The sequence below is a fragment of the Schistocerca gregaria genome, chromosome 3 (genome assembly GCF_023897955.1).
Source record: "Schistocerca gregaria isolate iqSchGreg1 chromosome 3, iqSchGreg1.2, whole genome shotgun sequence".
In the NCBI taxonomy this organism is placed as follows: domain Eukaryota; kingdom Metazoa; phylum Arthropoda; class Insecta; order Orthoptera; family Acrididae; genus Schistocerca; species Schistocerca gregaria.
Window position 1 is genome coordinate 250,347,273 of NC_064922.1, and position 17,779 is coordinate 250,365,051.

The 17,779-nt window shown below is 38.4% G+C and overlaps 1 protein-coding gene across 1 annotated transcript in view; it reads right to left on the reverse strand.

Annotated features, from left to right (window-relative positions):
- The window catches only part of LOC126355327 (uncharacterized), a 234,927-nt gene that overhangs the window by 206,244 nt on the left and 10,904 nt on the right, over positions 1-17,779 (reverse strand). Inside the window, exon 3 of the mRNA XM_050005621.1 lies at positions 1,242-1,401. Within this exon, the coding sequence (XP_049861578.1) occupies positions 1,242-1,401 (160 nt within the window). The remainder of the gene's footprint in view (positions 1-1,241; positions 1,402-17,779) is intronic.

Below are 17,779 nucleotides of genomic sequence, written 5' to 3' on the forward strand. Positions count from 1 at the left end.
CCTACTTTGCACCTACTAGCTCTATCCTGTCCATGCCACTGAGTGAGGTGGCGCAGTGGTTAGACCCTGGACTCTCATTTGGGAGGACGACGGTTCAATCCCGCGTCTGGCCATCCTAATTTAGGTTTTCCGTGATTTCCCTAAATTGCTCCAGGAAAATGCCGGGATGGTTCCTTTCAAAGGGCACGGCCGACTTCCGTCCCTGTCCTCTCCTAATCTGATGAGACCGATGACCTCGCTGTCTGGTCTCCTTCCCCTAAACAACCAACCAACCAACCTGTCCATGCCGAAACACTGATAGCTTTCACAGCAGTACATCTTTTCCCACCCCTACCCCACATCTCTCCCATTCCTCACCAGTAGCCATACATGTGTGATTCATCCATGTGAGTGTGTGTTTTCTGTTTCTGAGGAAGGACTTTTTGCACAAAAGTTAAAAGTTTAGCAGTGTTTTCATCACATCTCTCTGTAACGCAATGCCTTCTTAATGTATTCTTTTCGTATTGTTGTTATTTCATCCAGAACATTTCACTGTTTGTTTTAAACTTGGCATCTGTAATTTTTTTTAATTTTGTGCTGGTCATAAGCATACGTTCCTGACATGGTACACCAAATCTTTCCCAAAAGTGGTTATAATTGTGTGACAGATATTATACTAAACAATGTAAAACTCTGGATGGAATGTAACAACATTATGAAAAGGATAGTTGTTTCTCACCATATAGCTTAGATGCTGAGTCATAGATAGGCACAACAAACAAACTGTCACAAAATAAGCTATCGACCAATACAGCCTTAGTCAAAAATAAACAGACATGCACATTACTCACACAAATGCAACTCACAGGCACATGAGTGTGTGCACATACATACATGCTCATTTGTATTGTTACTTTCTACTGGTCTCTCTACTTCTCAGAAACAGCTCTGTTTGGTGAACTGCCATTTACTCAGAGGTACTCAGTTGAGATTTAGAAAACAATTACTGCAAGGTTTACAAACAGTGCTGGCAATATCTCTTCAGTGAAAGGTCAATTATCAAGTATTCAGTCTGGAAACCAATAGTTTGAAATTCTACTGTTGTTTTAGAAATACATAGTAAGAATCATAGTTACTGCTGACAGAAAGTTACAATTTAAAGAATACTGGAAACACATCATTAGAGAACTCTAAGAACACAAGAAATATGAGCTTTTAAGTGTGCATTTGCTGATGTTCAACAAATTATAAGTTTTACTTACCAAATACATTGATGGTAGTTATTGCTTGATATGTTATCTTTTGAGTATCAATAGCTCTTAATATCCAATTTCCTGCAGCATTTACACTGAGATTTTTGGCATGGAAACCACATATACCAAGACTAAGATCATTTCCCCAGTAGTCAACGCCATATTCAACCTTTCAAAAGAGAAAAAGTTCCTTATAAAATATTAAATATGTGGCCTCTCAAAAATTATGCTGTTGTTGTGGTCTTCAATTGAAAGAGTGTTTCGTTGTAGCTCTCCATACTATTCCATCCAACAGAAGCTTCTTTACCTCTGCTTAGCTACTGCATGCTGAATCTATTTGAACCCACTTTCTGTGTCAAGCCATGCTCACACTCTACAATTTACAATCCCCCCCATCCTGTCCCTCTCCATCCACTCTCCCACTATCATGTTCTGACCATGCACCTTCCATTCACTGTCAAAATCGCAATTCCTTGATGAGATGGAAAATGTACCATCAATTGGTACTTCATTTCAGTTAGGTTGTGCTATAAATAACTCTTCCCACTTTGAATCAGTACCTCAACATTAGTTATTCATTCTACCCATCTAATACTAAGAATTCTTCTGCAGCAGCACATTAGAAAAGTTTTTATTCCCTTCTTGTCTGAACTGTTTATTATCAGCACCTCCACACTAGAACACACTCCTGACAAAAAACCTCAGAAAAATTTATTGCAACACTTATATTGATTGATACATGATATTAACTAATTTCTAGACAATCACCATATCTGAATGATTAGCATCACTGCCTGTGGTGTTGGAGAACCTCAGTTTCATTCCCAGTAGCTCCTCAGTTTTGTTCTGAGTTTAGAAAGGTATGGTATGGGGTTCAGTCAGCAGTGTCACAATCAGGATTCATCTTCTGGCAACAAACGCTGGAGGGATTGGCAACATTCTGATAACATGTCCCTTGGTCATAGATTACTCCTTGTACTGCTCTGTAGGCAATACTCAGTGAGCCAAAAAGGGCCTAAGGCCTCATAGGTGTGTGTTGTTTGTTTATTAACAAATTTCTCTTTTGCAGAAATTATTTTCTTGCTATTGCCAGTTAACATATTCCATCCTCTACACTTCATACATCTTTAGTTATTCTGCCACCCAAACAGCAGAACTCATCTACTACTTTGGGTGTTTTTGTTCCTTATCTTATTCCTTCAGTATCACGTGATGTAAAATTATGATATTCATTACCTATCACTTTTGATGATGTTTAATTTACAAACTCTTTTCAAAATATTATCCATTCTATTCAACTTCTCTTCCAACCCATTTGCTGTCTCTGACAGAATTACAATGTCATTGGCAAACCACAAAGTTTATATTTCTTCTCCCTGAATTTTAATTTCTTTTTGAAATTCATCCTTGCTTTCCTTCACAAATTGCTCGATGAACAGGCTTGAATAATGCAGAGGGAGGTTACACCCATGTCTCACTCCCAGCTCAGCTACTGTTCCCCTTTTGTGTCTTTTGACTCTTGTAAATGCAATAAAATTCTTGTGCAACTTTAGAAAAACTTTTTGCTCCCTGTATTTGATTCCTCTTACTTTCAGTCCAGTCACCACTACTGGTATCTAAAGCAGTCTTTCAATCTCTAAACACTACAAATGTAGGTTTGCCTTCCTTTGACCTATTTTCTGAGATAAGCAGTAGTGCTCATACTGCCTCACAAGTTGTACATTGCTCTTAAACTGATCTTCCCCAAGATCAATTTCTAGCAGTTTTTCCATTCCTCTGTATGTAATTAATATCAGTATTGTACAACCATGACTTATTTAGTGTGCAGACACTCAAGGACAAGACAGAAGCTAAAATTTTGGGGTAGCAATGCAGAAGCAGAAATGCAGAAGTCCATTTTTGTATGTTCCTATACAAAGGAAAATCGAGGCTTTATGCCACAGTTTAATTCTTGCATCAATGACAAGATGTGTGATATTGATATTACTATCAGTGGAGTTGAGGAACAACTGAAATCACTAAAGTTGAACAAAGTTCCACAGCCTGAAGGAATCCCTATTAAATATTTTACCACAATGCACCTAAGTTAGCCACTCTTTTAAGCTTAACCCTCTGTAAAAAGAAAAAGGTCAACAGTAGTTGGACAAAAGAACAGCTCATATCTATCTACAACAAGGGCAGCAGAAGTCGTCCACAAATCTACTGCACAATATCCTTGATATCCCCAAGTTGATGAATTTTAGAAAATATCCTGAATTCAAAAGTAATGAAGAAACTCACTAAATAGAGTTATCTCCATAATGGATCAAGACTGTCAAGAAGATAAGTATTGGACTCAGTATGACACCCATGCTTTTTATCAAAAGTATGATTATATGAAGTATCAAGCAAAATTTTTGACTAGATTAAGGGTTTCCTGGTGGGAGGATGCAACATGTTATCTCAGATGAAGAGTCAGTGACACATGTAGGGGTAGCTTCTGGTGAGCCCCAGTGAAGAGTGTTGCAACCATTGCTGCTTATGTTCTGTATTGATTAACTTGCAGGCAATATTAATATTAATGTCAGACTTTTTGCAGATGTAAGGTAGCAGCCAAAAAAAAAAAAAAAAATATCACACAAATACTGAATAATGATGACGTTACGAAAAGGATATATTGCTACTCACAACATAGAGGAGACACTGAGCTGCAGTCAGGCACAAAAAATAGACTGCTTTAAACCTAACCTTCAGGCCCAAATGCCTTCTTCTAAAATAGAAAACACACACAATCATAACTCACATGCACATGACTATTGTTTCTGGCCACTGAGGTTGGACTGTGTGCAGAAACTGTGCCTAACAAGAGGAGAAATCTGTGGGTGGCGGGAGTAAGGAGGAGGATGGGATGGGCAGGGATAGTGAAAATGGTGGCGGGGGGGGGGGGGGGGGGGGGGGGGGGGGGAATGCAGATAGGTAGGTAAAGAACAGGTACTAATGGAGGTTGGGTCAGGGGGAGAGGGGGGGGGGGTTACAGGGACATAGGGGTATAATGCAGGGAGAGTTCCCACCTATGCAATTAATTCAAAGAAGCTGGTGTTGGTAGGAAGGATCTAGATGGTGCAGGCTGTAAAGCAGTCACTGAAGTAAAGCATATTGTGTTGTGCAGCATGTTCAGGAGCTGGGTGGTCCAACTGTCTCTTTGCGACAGTTTGCCAATAGCCATTCATGTGGACAGACAGCTTGTTGGTTGTCAGGTTCAGGTGGGATCTCTACCTGCAATATGTCCTATGTTCCTGTAACCCCACTGGCTTAAGCCTTCACTAGTCCTCTCTTTCACCCACCTATCCTGCTCCCACTCTAACACTATGCACCCTTCTAGCCTACCAATGCAACCCCTAACCATTTTCCATTCCTCCACTTCTCTGCTTTTCCACTCTCCTTCCCTGACCCCAAGACTCCCAACTGCACCCTCTCCCTATCATGTCCCTGCATGCTCTCACAAGCAGCATTACAACTTCCCTCAACCCCACCTTTTTTATCCCTTGCTCTTCTCACCCCCAGCACCCATAGACTGCTTCCTCCATTAGGTGTAGTTACTGTACACAGTCCATTCGGTTTCAGCAGCCAGAGACAGTGGTCATGTGCGTCTGAGTTGTGCTTGTGTGAGATGGGTGTTTTCCACTTTCTAAGAAGGCCTTTTTGCTGAAAGCTTAAATGTAAATCAATCTTTTTGTTGTGCCAGTCTGTGACTCATTGCCTTTTCTATATGGCGAGCAGAAATCTATTCATTTCATAATACTATTGTTACTTTATCCTGGATTTTCTGTTATTTGATTTTCCAGAGGTATTGCGTATGATCTTGATAAGATTTCAAAGTGATACAATGATTGGTAACTTGTTTTAAATGTTCAGAAGTATAAAACTATGCATTTCACAAAAAAATGAAGAATACTATGACTACCATACAGGGTGTTTCAAAAATGACCGGTATATTTGAAACGGCAATAAAAACTAAACGAGCAGCGATAGAAATACACCCTTTGTTGCAATATGCTTGGGACAACAGTACATTTTCAGGCGGACAAACTTTCAAAATTACAGTAGTTACAATATTCAACAACAGATGGCGCTGCGGTCTGGGAAACTTTACAGTACGATATTTTCCACATATCCACCATGCGTAGCAATAGTATGGCTTGGTCTCTGAATGAAATTACCCAAGACCTTTGACAACATGTCTGGCGGAATGGCTTCACATGCAGATGAGATGTACTGCTTCAGCTGTTCAATTGTACACCTGGTCTTTCAAGTGTCCCCACAGAAAGAAGTGACAGGGGTTCATGTCTGGTGAATAGGGGCTCCAAAAATATGAAAATTTCTTGTGGAGGGATCTTGAATGTATGGAGGATGTGTAAGGCTTTCCAGGAAAGTTCTGCAGTGTGTTATAAACAACCTTGGCAATGCATGGGCCCACCTACACTCTCCTGTGAAATCATTTGATTCTAGGTTTCGTGATCTTGACCAGAAGAGTCACTTCCTGTAAGTATTTTCTCCATCTGACTAATGACATTCACAATAGTCAAAGATCATTTAATTGCAATTTGTGCCATATTTCTCCCAGAGAGCGTCCATGTTAAGTGCAAGCCACAACACCCTTCAGCAACAAGCAAAATGCACAGTAGCCTTGGATTCCGTGTGCAGTCACAGCACTGCTTTGTCATATGCTGTAGGAAACATGCTAGTTGCTGCTACCTGATCAGTGCAGGATGGGATCTCAACTCAATGGCCATGGGTTCAAAAAGCTGGCACTCTCCAACTTCCAGTGGTGAACTGTCACTATGCAACCTCCTTACACAATCAAGCTGCTGCTGTCATCTCTATGGTGTGTTTGCTGTCACTACAATCTGTTGTCTGTTCTAGATTGTTAACGTAAGTGTGGATCTCAAACACTCTAGCAGATGTTCAACAGGTGACTGAACAGACACCACCATCATTGCATTGCAGCCAACATGGAAGGCCAAGCTGAACAATTTGTGCTTCATGTGACTGTACTTTTGTTTTCAGGATCATTGAGAAGATACACTGTGTAGTTATATTTTGACTTAATATGTTTTGTGTATTACTACTGTGAAGGAGTTTTGTGGTGTATTTCAATGTATGACATTGTACAATGAGTGACTAGTATTCTTAGAATTTAATGCATCTGCCATACACTTGGAGCTAAAATGTAACACTGGACCAGTGAAGAGGATCCTCTGTAGTCCCCCACAATGGTGGCATGTAAGCTACAATTTTGAAAATATAGAATTGAAATGCAGTTGATTTCACTACAAGCTGAGCTAGAAGAAACAGTCTATGGGAGTGGCTGCAGTAGTTCCAGCAAAATCCAGCCATACCTAAGAAAGACATACTTGAGGACTTCTGTAGATTTACATGTTAATGCTCTTATCACAGGTTTGCTAACTAATCCCATCACTCCAGTAGTAGCACATATCTGTAAATGTAGTGTAGGATGTGTCAATGAGTAATTTTATTTACACATGTTCTGGACTTTGTACAGGGAATGTTCTTGTTTTCCTTTAGAATATTTGTGATGCAGGCATAAAAAAGGCATTTTGAATTTCTCGTGGAAATTTTGACCAAGAAATGTGTAGAATTAAATTTGAATTGAGGAACCAAATTTCTAGTGTAGTTTCACAGAACTGTGTGCTTTCATAACTAAATCGGTATAACCAAGTGACTAACAGTTGAACATGGGATGGTGTGATGCTGTTGGTTCATGTTTCTGTACATACAATATGGCAGCAGCAACAGCAGGGAATTTCCATTTTTGATATATTAATATGCTGCCAATTAATGTGTGGTGATCAGTTTCTTTAGGAGAGAGGCAATAGTCTTATCACTTATGTAGTCACTTTTTCTAGTAGTTTGGGATATTCTGTAATGTAAATAATCATGCTGCACAGAGAAACATCATGCTGCACAGAGAAACCAAAATACAATTGTTTTGTTACCTGCAGAAAGTGTCATCTAAAACTGTGCATGGCAACTGGTGGTTGAGGTAGCAGAGTGATATGGCAACAATGGTAGGCAGGAAGAGTAGTTGGGCATAGGTTGGTAGCAGCTGGGAGAGAGGAAGACAGTTTCCTGGCAAGGGATGTGGGAGAGAGGGGTGGCAGGTGCAAGGGTTAGGCATGTGATGTATGACTGTGGGGAGCAGCGCATGGTGAATGTGATATAGAGGGGTGGAGAGGGAAAATGGGAGAGGATGACAGAACAGAGAAAGGGAAACTGACAGTTGGAGGGTACTGGAACAGTTGGTTAACAGAGATTGAGACAAGGATCATTCCATGAGCAACAGATAGGTTGCAAGGATGACTCCTGTCAGCATAGTTCAGAAAAGCTGGTTATGGAGGGAAGAATGCAGATGGCCCAGGGTTGTAAAGCAGTCACTGATATCGAGCGAGCATGGTGTGCTCAGATGTATGTTGTGCCACTGGGTGCTCTATTATGTTCTTGGACACAGTTTAGCTGTGGCCACTCACTCTAGTGTACAGCTAGTTGGTTATTATATCTGCATAAAAAGCTGTGCAGTGATTGCAGTAGAGTTGGTATATGGTATGGCTGCTTTCACAAGTTGGCTGGCATCTGTTGGGGTAGAATACGACTGTGACAGGACTGGAGTAGTAGGTGCTGGGTGGCTGAATTGGGCCCATATTGTATCTGGAACCTTTGTGGTGATATGATCCCTGTGGCAAGAGGTTGGTGGTGGGAGTGGCATAGGAATGGACAAGAATGTTGTGCATGTTGAGTGGGCAATGGAGGGATGGGAAGGATCTTTGCTAGGATGTACCTCATTTCAGGCCATGACGATTAGGACTGGATTTTAATGGCAAGTCATATTTTTTTCCTGGACTTTAGGATTAATTTTACAACACCTTATTCATTAATCCAGGTATTTCCATGTCAAAAAATGAATTTTTATTGTGCATATAAAGTCAAATTTAAACCTTTTTTAGTAACAGGTCATTTTTAGTAACAGGTCATATTTCAAATAACTTTTGCCTTAATAGGCTATATTATGGAGAAGTTTTGCCAAAATACATTTTTTGTTATATCTTTAAGGACACAAGAATGAAAACATGAAACGTTGCTCACATGAGGTACAGTTTAAATCAAACAACAGAAAATCCTGGATGGAATCATGACACTTTATGAAAATAATAGACTGACACACAGACAAACACACACACAGACACACACACACAAAAATGCAACTCTTACACACATGGCCACTGCCTCTGATGATAATGTCACAAATAAACGTGACAGTTACTACAAAGCTTTATTTATCAGGACTGTAGTAGACAAGCAGTATAACACACAAGTCAGTTTTCTGATATAAGTTATTGTTGTGTAAGGCACACAAACATGCTTGAAGAAGACAGTTTCTGATGTAATGAACATCAAAAACGTGGCCACAATAGTCAGTCTGAATAAAAACTCAATCTGGTTCAACATAACAAAAGGAAAGTACTCCAGTAATATATTATTGCAAGGTTTTGTTCATGATTTTGGAGGAAAGCTCTTCAGCACTGACAGGGAAATATAATTTTCAAATTATGAGAAGTTAGTGCGGAAAAGCGTCTTAATATGCAACAACATTGTAATATTACCAAGCTAAATAACTGTGTGAAGTGAAGTGCTAAAATGATAGATGACAAACACTATTATTGGAGCAGACAGGTCCATCATCACTTGTCCAATCATTCTTTAAGGAGTTATGTGAAATGATGGTGTCTTCAAATATCCTACTGAAGAAGTTGAAGAATCCATGCTTCAGGCAGTTCTCAGAGAAGTACACATCACATCCAGTTATGAGAAAGAACTATTTATCTGTGTACTATGAGCTCAGCATAAGACAAATTAGTGTTGCTGACCAAACATTCTGGGTGTGGTAATGAAACAGAATTACAGGGATCTTTGATTGAAAGTAGATTACAGTTCTAAGCCTATTTGAAACATTTGTGATTCCACTCTTTTTTCAGCTATGTTTTATGTAAAGTTTTAAGTCTGAAGTACCAGAGGTGAGCCCATGGGACTGGGGTATTGTATGGAATGATTTATTTAAATTTCAAATCTTTCTGAGTTTTTCTGTAATGCTTTGGAATGTACTTTAATTTCTGATTTTAAAAGATATGAATTATCCTATAGATTCCATTTGTTTTATTTTATGATAAATGGCATATAATTCCTACTGTACAACATTTTGGTTACAAAACATCTCATTACATTTTATTCCATTAAATCAAGAACACTTATAATTTTCTAAAGCAAACTCAGTTTTTCACAGAAAAGAGTTATATGAAAGAAAATAGGGGATGTTTATTATTTTGTCAATGTGGCATACACCATAATTTTTATAAAACTCTTTCTCAAAATTGTGAATAGCAAAATATTATTTGTATTTTTTTAAAATGTTACTAACCTCAAGTGGCATGTTTTGTGACTGTGATTGTGATTGTGATATTTATCAGTCCCATAAATTACCTTCAGTACAGATATGTACTTGTAACATAGGACAGGTTATTAGGCTTACAATCTAGATAATATGAAATATAAAAGTATATAAAATAGCATACACATGAAATATATACAGTAGCTTTCATCGTGCACAATGACTTATGATGCAGTATATTCATAATATTACACAGTAAAAAATGACTTATGATACATACAAAATAAAATAATAATTTTGTGAGATATAATTAGCTTGTATTATACATCAGTAGTTCCTAATTATAGTTAATTTCTTTAACACTTATTTCTATTGCTAGGACTTTTTTATGATGTGTGAGATTTATCACTCACAGGATGAACTTTTGATCACTGTTTGCTAATGTAGTCAGCTACAATATAAAATTCTGCTGTTGTTTTCTGTTGCTCGTGTGTATGAATAGTCTCATTTCTCTCCAGTTTTGTGTGATCACATAATGCACTAACAATGGTCTTGAATATATACAATGATGGAAACATTATAATGTTTAAACAACCTTTACACAATTATTTTTGCTTCTTCTTCTTGTCTCTCTCTCTCTCTCTCTCTCTCTCTCTCTCTCTCTCTTTTTTTCTACTTGCTTCTGTAATATGAATATTCTCTTCATTCCTGTGATAGTTGAGTTCCCCCATACTGTGATTCCATATCACAATATCACATGTATGGTTCAAAAAGTCCATGATAGGCACTGCACAGGAGGTCTCAGTGAGTATACTGAGTTAGTTGTTTCCTTATAAATATCACTGAGTAGAGCTTATTGGAAACTGTATTTATCTGTTGTTTCCAATTTAGTTCACTGTCTATTTTAATGCCAAAAAATTTAACTGAAGCTACTTCTTCCAGTCGTTTTTCTTCTACGAAAACATCCATATGTTCTTCCTTTTGTTTCTTTTTTTAAAACCATGTACATAGTTTTTTTTCAGATCAATAATTAACTCATTTTCAGATAGACATTGTGCTGTACTACTGACTGATATGAATGTATTTTGCTCAAGCACCTCCAAATAGTTGGAAACATTTAGCACAGTTATATTATCTGCATAAAGTATTTTGATTTCATTTTCAAATGTTTGTACATTATTCATAAATAAATTGAAGATAACAGTTCCCATTACAGATCCTTGAGGTACACCATACTTAATGTTTGTAGCTTCTGATCTATAAGTTACTAATGGCTACATATTGCCTCCTGTTACTATGATATGATGTTATCCAGTTTGCTGCATGTCCACAAATATCAGTATTCTCTAGTTTCCTTACTAGGACTGGATGGATCAAGAAAAACTCCAGACACTACCATCTTGTTGTCCAAGGCCTGTATGATTGATTCTGTTAATGATTCAGTTGTTGTTTCCATTGATTTTCCTTTCTGATATCCTTACTGTGCTGAATTTATTACATTATGTTTTTCCAAATCAGCAGTTAGTCTGTTTAGCATGAGAATTTCTAATATTTTGAAGAAGCCTGATACTAAAGATACTGGCCTGTAGTTGTTAGGGCCATTGTACTTTCCCTTTTTGTATACAGGTACTACTTTAAATAATTTGAGTTTATCTGGAAATACTCCTTGGAAAGAGCAGTGGGCAATATCCAGTAGTGGCGTAATTATTTCTGCTGCCACCTTCTTCATTAGGTAGTTCATCATGTCCAGCAATCTTTTTTGTTTTTAGTTTCTTCATAACATTTGTCAGTTCCTTTTCAAAGACTCGTTTCAGGAATATTGAGTGGCTTGTCTCATCTGTCACAATAGTTTTGTGAGTTCCTTGGATACTATATCTGTGCTTTAGTTTTTCTATTGCACCTGTGTAGTTATTATTCAGGATGTTGGCAATTTTTGTTTTATCTGTGATGATTTTATTATTTACTGTCATGGTTTCTATTTCATTTGTTTTCTGTAAGATTTTTTCCTTGCCCCTCTCAGAGTTACTTATATTCCAAGCTGCTCTCATTTTATTTGTTGATTCTAAAATAGTCTCATTAATTGATTTTGCTTTTTCTTGTCTTATCAACTGCCTATATTTCTTCAGGTGCTGCCTGTAGGTTTCAATATTTTCTCTCTGTTTCATTTCTCTTAAGGTAGCTCTCTGTTCTATTATTTTCTTCATGATCCACTGCTTATTTTTGAGATTTTTCCTTTTCCTCTTAGTTTTTGGAAATTCTAAATTGAAGTAATGTCTTATGGTGCCTTGGAAAGCATTGTATTTTTCATCTGTTTCCTGGGCTTGAAGTGTGTCCATCCACTGTTCTTTTCTTAACATCTCTTTGAAGATGTTGATATTTTGTTGACTGATAAGCCTAACATCTCTTTCTACACTTTTGTCTTCCTTTTGTGAGTTCAGATTTCACAAAGCTGTCCAATATACTTGTCTGTAACTGTTCAGTCATGCATACAGAAAACTATGTACAAATGTTAATATGACCAGTTGCCAGCTCTGAAACAATCTAGAACTTTGTGCTGTAATACATTGTTTGTCATATGTTCCGAAAGTTAGTTAGTCTTTGACTTGGGCTTGAGTGATAGTCTTTATCTAGATGGGCAGTTGTAAGTTAGTCTTCATGTTGTGGGTAGAATGTGTTCCAATGCAGAAAACTGACACAAAAATATCTTTGTTTTTCTGTGTCTGGGTGGAAAGTAGAAGAAAAGTGGTGAAAATCTGAAGTATCTTCACTGATGTTCAACAAACAAAAATCATCCCCTAGACAAGAAACAGTTTGGAGCCACAAACACATTCATGAAGCTATGTGGCCAACTGGAAGAAATGCAATTAATTATCATGAACTTTCCTAACAATTACTTTTAAGTAGTCATAGATAGCAGCAGTATTAGAGCGGCTACAGATGAAACAACCAGTGTGGGTGACATTATATAGCAAATGTTGCTGGTGGTGATCTAAAAGTTACTGGACCAGGAGAATGTTCCTCTTAACATGTGAAACTCTCAAGACAGTAAACAACTTCACAATTGCTATTTTGTTTGAGAACACTATGAAACTACTGTGGCCATATGGTGTCAAAGAGACAACATTTTGCTGCTAGTAACAGATGGTACTTTATACGTGCCTAAAGTAGCCAAGTGGCTTCAGATTCTCTATCCCAGTAAAGTGTATGTTACTTGCCTTGCACATGTGTTACATAGGGTTGTGGAAAAGATGTGATCGTATTATACTGATGTGGACAAATTAATTTCCTGTGGCAAGAAAATCTATGGGAAATCTCTACTTTCGGTGCAGAAATTCAAGGAACAAGCACCTTTATTACCTCTCCCTCATCACCCTTTTCTTACACATGGGGTCCTTAGCTCATTGCTGCTGAATATTACTGCACTAACTATATCAAAATACAGACTATCTTTTGTGAGTATAATGCCAATGAAACAAGTGTTATTGAAATTATGAAACAGGTCTTTACAGATGCCTTGTCTGCAAAATTGATGCACTTCAGTTTCAATTTTTCAGTGATATCAAAAGCCATGACGTGATTCAAACCTGTTGATACTCAATTATGCAACGCCTTGGATTTTGTGTAATATGTGCCGTGTGAGCTGAGTTGAACTTGAGATCATGTGGCTGACAAAGTGAACTACAAACTGCAAAATGTTCTCCACCGTAGTCCTGTATATCCTACAATGTGACAAATTAGAGACTGTCTTTCTGGGAACGTCAAAATGTTTGAAGACAATGGACCAAAGCTAGTCTGCAGTGACCACACCACACTCAGATAAGCTCCTGTGTTGTTGTGTGAGGTGGAGAGGAGTTTTTTCAAGTACAAACTGAACCTCAGTGACAGCTGCAGATATCTGAAAATGGGAAACTTGAAAATGCACCTGGTGATCCAATGCTACTGACTGGAAGACTGCAAACTGACTGGAAGTGTCCGTTAATTTGAAATAGTTTAAACAAGTGGTGTGCAGTAGTAAAAACATGGTTTTATGGTTTGTATAGCTGTTACTGTTTTCACTGTAGAGTGTATGTGTGGTTTTTTGTAGGCACATGCAGACATTTCACAAATAGGTGCTTATAAGTTTCAGACACTGTAAAAAATAGGCACTACAGTCACATTTTGTTGAGGAGTAAATTTTGTATTACATGGTATATAAAAAGATCAACAAGAATATTTTTAAATAAACCTATGTAAAGCTATATTTTATTTTTTATGATCATGTTTGTATAACTTTTAGGTCTTAAATGCTTGCATTTATCACTGATTTTTAGGTCATTAAAATGTGAGCACTGGTGAAGACAGATAATCAAAGCCCTGACAAAGGATATCATTCAGCTATTCCATCCAAGGTGATACTGGGTGATTGGGAGGCACTCAATTGTAGCTGATTCTTGGAGTGGGGGGAGGATTCAAGGTATGTCAAGATGTGAAGATATGTGACAAGATTTGGTTAATAAAGCCTATCTGTAAAAGTCCTATGACATCTTCAGCATACTGGGAAAAGGAATACTCAGCACAGGTGACCAGGATGCATGGGAAGCATTGTTTGGTGTGGAAAGGACGACAGCAGCCAAAATGCAGGTACTGTTGGTTGTTAGTGGGTTTAATAAGGACAGAGGTGTGGATGGAGCCATTAAAGAGGTGGAGATCAACGTTCAGGAAGGTGCCATGTCATGTTGAGGAAGACCAGGTGAAGTAGTTGGGAGAGAAGGAATCGAGGTTGGTAAGGAATGATCATAGGGTGTCTCAGCCCTGAATCCAGATCATGAAGCTACCATTGATTAACCTGAACCAGACAGGTGGTTTGAGATTCTGCACAGCTTGGAAAGTTTCTTCTAGATAACTCACAAACAGATTGCCATGAGTGGGTGCTATGCAACAGTGGATGGCAGTGCTGCAGAATTCTTAATATATCTTTCCACAAAAGGAGAAGTAGTTGCGTGTCAGGGTGTAGTTAGTAAGGTGTGTGAGAAAAGAGGTAGTGATTTTGGAGTGTGAAAGAGGTTGGGAGAAGTAGTGTTTGATAGCAGCAAGGCTATGGGCTAGAGGAACTTTGTTGCATAGGAAAATGGAACAGTGAGGCGTAAAGATCCAGGAGGTAAAGAGATGGGGATGGTGAAGATTCAGGGAAGGAAATGGTTAGAATCTTTGATGTGAGAGGCTAGTTTTCAGGTAATTGGTTGCAGGTGTCGGTCAACATGAGCAGAAAATCTTTCAGTAGGAGCACAATAACCAGCTACAATTGAGCGTCTAGGATTATTTGGTTTATGGATTTTGGGGTGTGTGTGGAAGGTGAATGTGTGGGGTGTCATTGGGGCAAGGGGGGATATGGACTCAGGGGAGCAGTTCTGGGATGGACTTAGTATTTCTATAGGGCTAGGAGGTTATGCTGGATTTCTTAGATGGGATCACTATGACAGGGCTGCTAGGTGGAAGAGTCAGACAGTTGGCAGAAGCCTTATGTCAGGTAGTCATTGTGGTTTCTCAAGACACTGGTGAAGCTTTTGCCTGCAGGGAAAATGAAGAGGTCAGGATTTTTATTTTTTTATTTTTTTATTTTTAGGTTATGTATGGCTGCCATTTCTTCTGCTAAAACATTAGTGTTTATAGCAAGGGATCTGGGGAATAACAATGAGGCCCAGCTGGAGGTAAGAATTTCCTGGGAGGTATCCTGGAGACGCTTAAGTGGGGAGAGGGATGGTTATGGTTGGATGGGAGTATAAACTGGAAGAGGAAAGGTTCAGTGTTGAAATTAAGTTGGTTGTAGTTGGACAGTTTGGTGATGAAGAAGTATTTCTGCTGTGGGGATCAGGATAAGGAGAGAAGGCCTTTGACAATTTCAATGCAATTGAACTTGGCTGTGCAGCTGAAGGTGATGCCTTTGGATAGGACTGAAACTTTTGTGGGATTGAGGTTTTGATGGAAAGGTTAACAATGGTGTTTTGGGTTTGTTTGTATTCTGGATTTCATAGAATGTTGTAAGAGAATTGTGGAGGGTGTGCCAATTTGAAAAAGTCAGCTAGGCATGGTCTGGTTGCTATGAAGAGTTGAAGAGGGATTCAGGTATGGGTGTAATGGGTGTTTGTGAATAGCTGTGCTGCTAGATGGGAATAGGATGTCTACAGGTTGGATAATTTATGGACATGGTGTTCGGAATGCCCTTGCAGGTGTTACAGGGAAAGGATTTCAGTTTCCAAGATGTGGAGTATGTAGTTAGGACTAGAAAGTACCAGACCTTGCAAGGGAGAAAAACTGGTTCTGAAATGCCTATGCTGTCGAGATGTTTTTCCAGACTGCCAGGTTTGTGGGGGATATGGTTGGCAAAATTTGAAAAGATGAAGGTCATTGTAACAAGAGGGGTGGGTTCCAGAAACAAGAATTTTTATGGTTTGACCACGGGAGATTCCATTGCTTGGGCAGTATTTAAGGAACTGGTGTGGGACTGACTTTTAGCTATGGAAAGGATTACTTTCCTGAACAGATGCAGACAGATGGAGCAGTGGTCAATGGGGGTTGGGTGGTGTTAGGAGAACAAGAAATGATGTGGGAAATGGACAAATGAAAGCTTAGGTTGTTGTAAAAGGAAGTGGATACCACTGTTTGTGGAGTGAAAAGTGTAAAAGAAATTATGCTGAGGGCTATACAATATTTAATTGAATCAATCAGTGGAGAAAGGAAGTAATTCACTTTTTGGTGATTTTCATTGTTTTACATAAATGTATTAAACGGACCAAGAGACACACCTTAGTGCCATGAAATGAACTATGTTTGACTTATTCCTGAGCTTGATTTGTTATGTGCTGAGGAAAAGGAATGAAGTCAGTGACTTAGTTCCTTCCTCCACTGCACATTGGGTCCCTCCAGCACATTGCACTGTCTGTGAACTTGTACTACACCACCTTCAAACTAAATGGTGTTGGCTTGTAGCATGCAGGCACAGAAAGCATGACAAAACACTAGCTTGGCACCAACTTTGTGATGTGTCATGGTTATTACTAATTGTTGCTGTAAGTTATTGAATGCCACTTTTAGAAATCTCTCCCAAATGAAAGATGACTGAAAATGAGCACAAGAGGAAGAGAATCAAGGAGCCAAACATTCCCACTATAGTGGGAAAGCAGATTCTGAAAAATCTATTGATGCTGATTGCAGGTAAGGTATCAGAATTGACATTTACCCATTCAACAAGTTCTGTGTAATATAAATGCCATAGCATGTGCTAGATGCTTTGCAAATTACTTAATTAATTCCAGATGCCAAATGGAATGTTTCCTTTGTATCAGGGAGGATGATCACACTGAGATATTTTCAGACTTTTAAAACATGGAAAAAAAAATAGGTGGGATATTTATCTACAAGGGTTAATTGTAGCACGTGACATTTTGAAAAGGAGGCCAAGAAAAGTTGTTAGTGACATCAGTATCACCAAGAAACAACATTCCTTTGTTTACCATGCAATTGCCTCCATCAGTATCACCAAGAAACAACATTCTTTTGTTTACCATGCCATTGTCTGTGGTAGAAGAGTTGTATCTGCAGTCTTCGTGCTGTATCAAAGAAACATGTTTTTTGTATTTGCCAATTACTAGTTAAAGGACAAATTCCAAAGGACATGAATGGAACAAACCCATGCACAAGCAAACTTTTGGAAAACGTAATAATTTTCATGGATACCCACATCACATCTTTCCCACTCACAGGAACTCACTATGCTGGAATGGAAATGAAATACCTAGATGAACACTTGGATTTGAAAACTATGCATGAAATGTTCCTTACAAAGTATCCAGAAGTAAATGTGAAATATGACTTCTATAGGAAACATTTTTTTGAATATTACAGTTTCCCTTTCGATCATCCCAAATTGATGTACGTGGCAAATGTAAGGAACTTCAGTCTAAGTAAAAAAAAAGTCCACATATCTCCGACAGTAGTAAAAAAGCTGCACAACTTGGGTTGGATTTTCACAAGTGGCACAACAGTATATTTTATAGATTCATTAAAATAACTGAGCAAGAATGTGTTGGCAGGGATGACACTGTTGGACTAGCTTTCAACTTCATGCAAA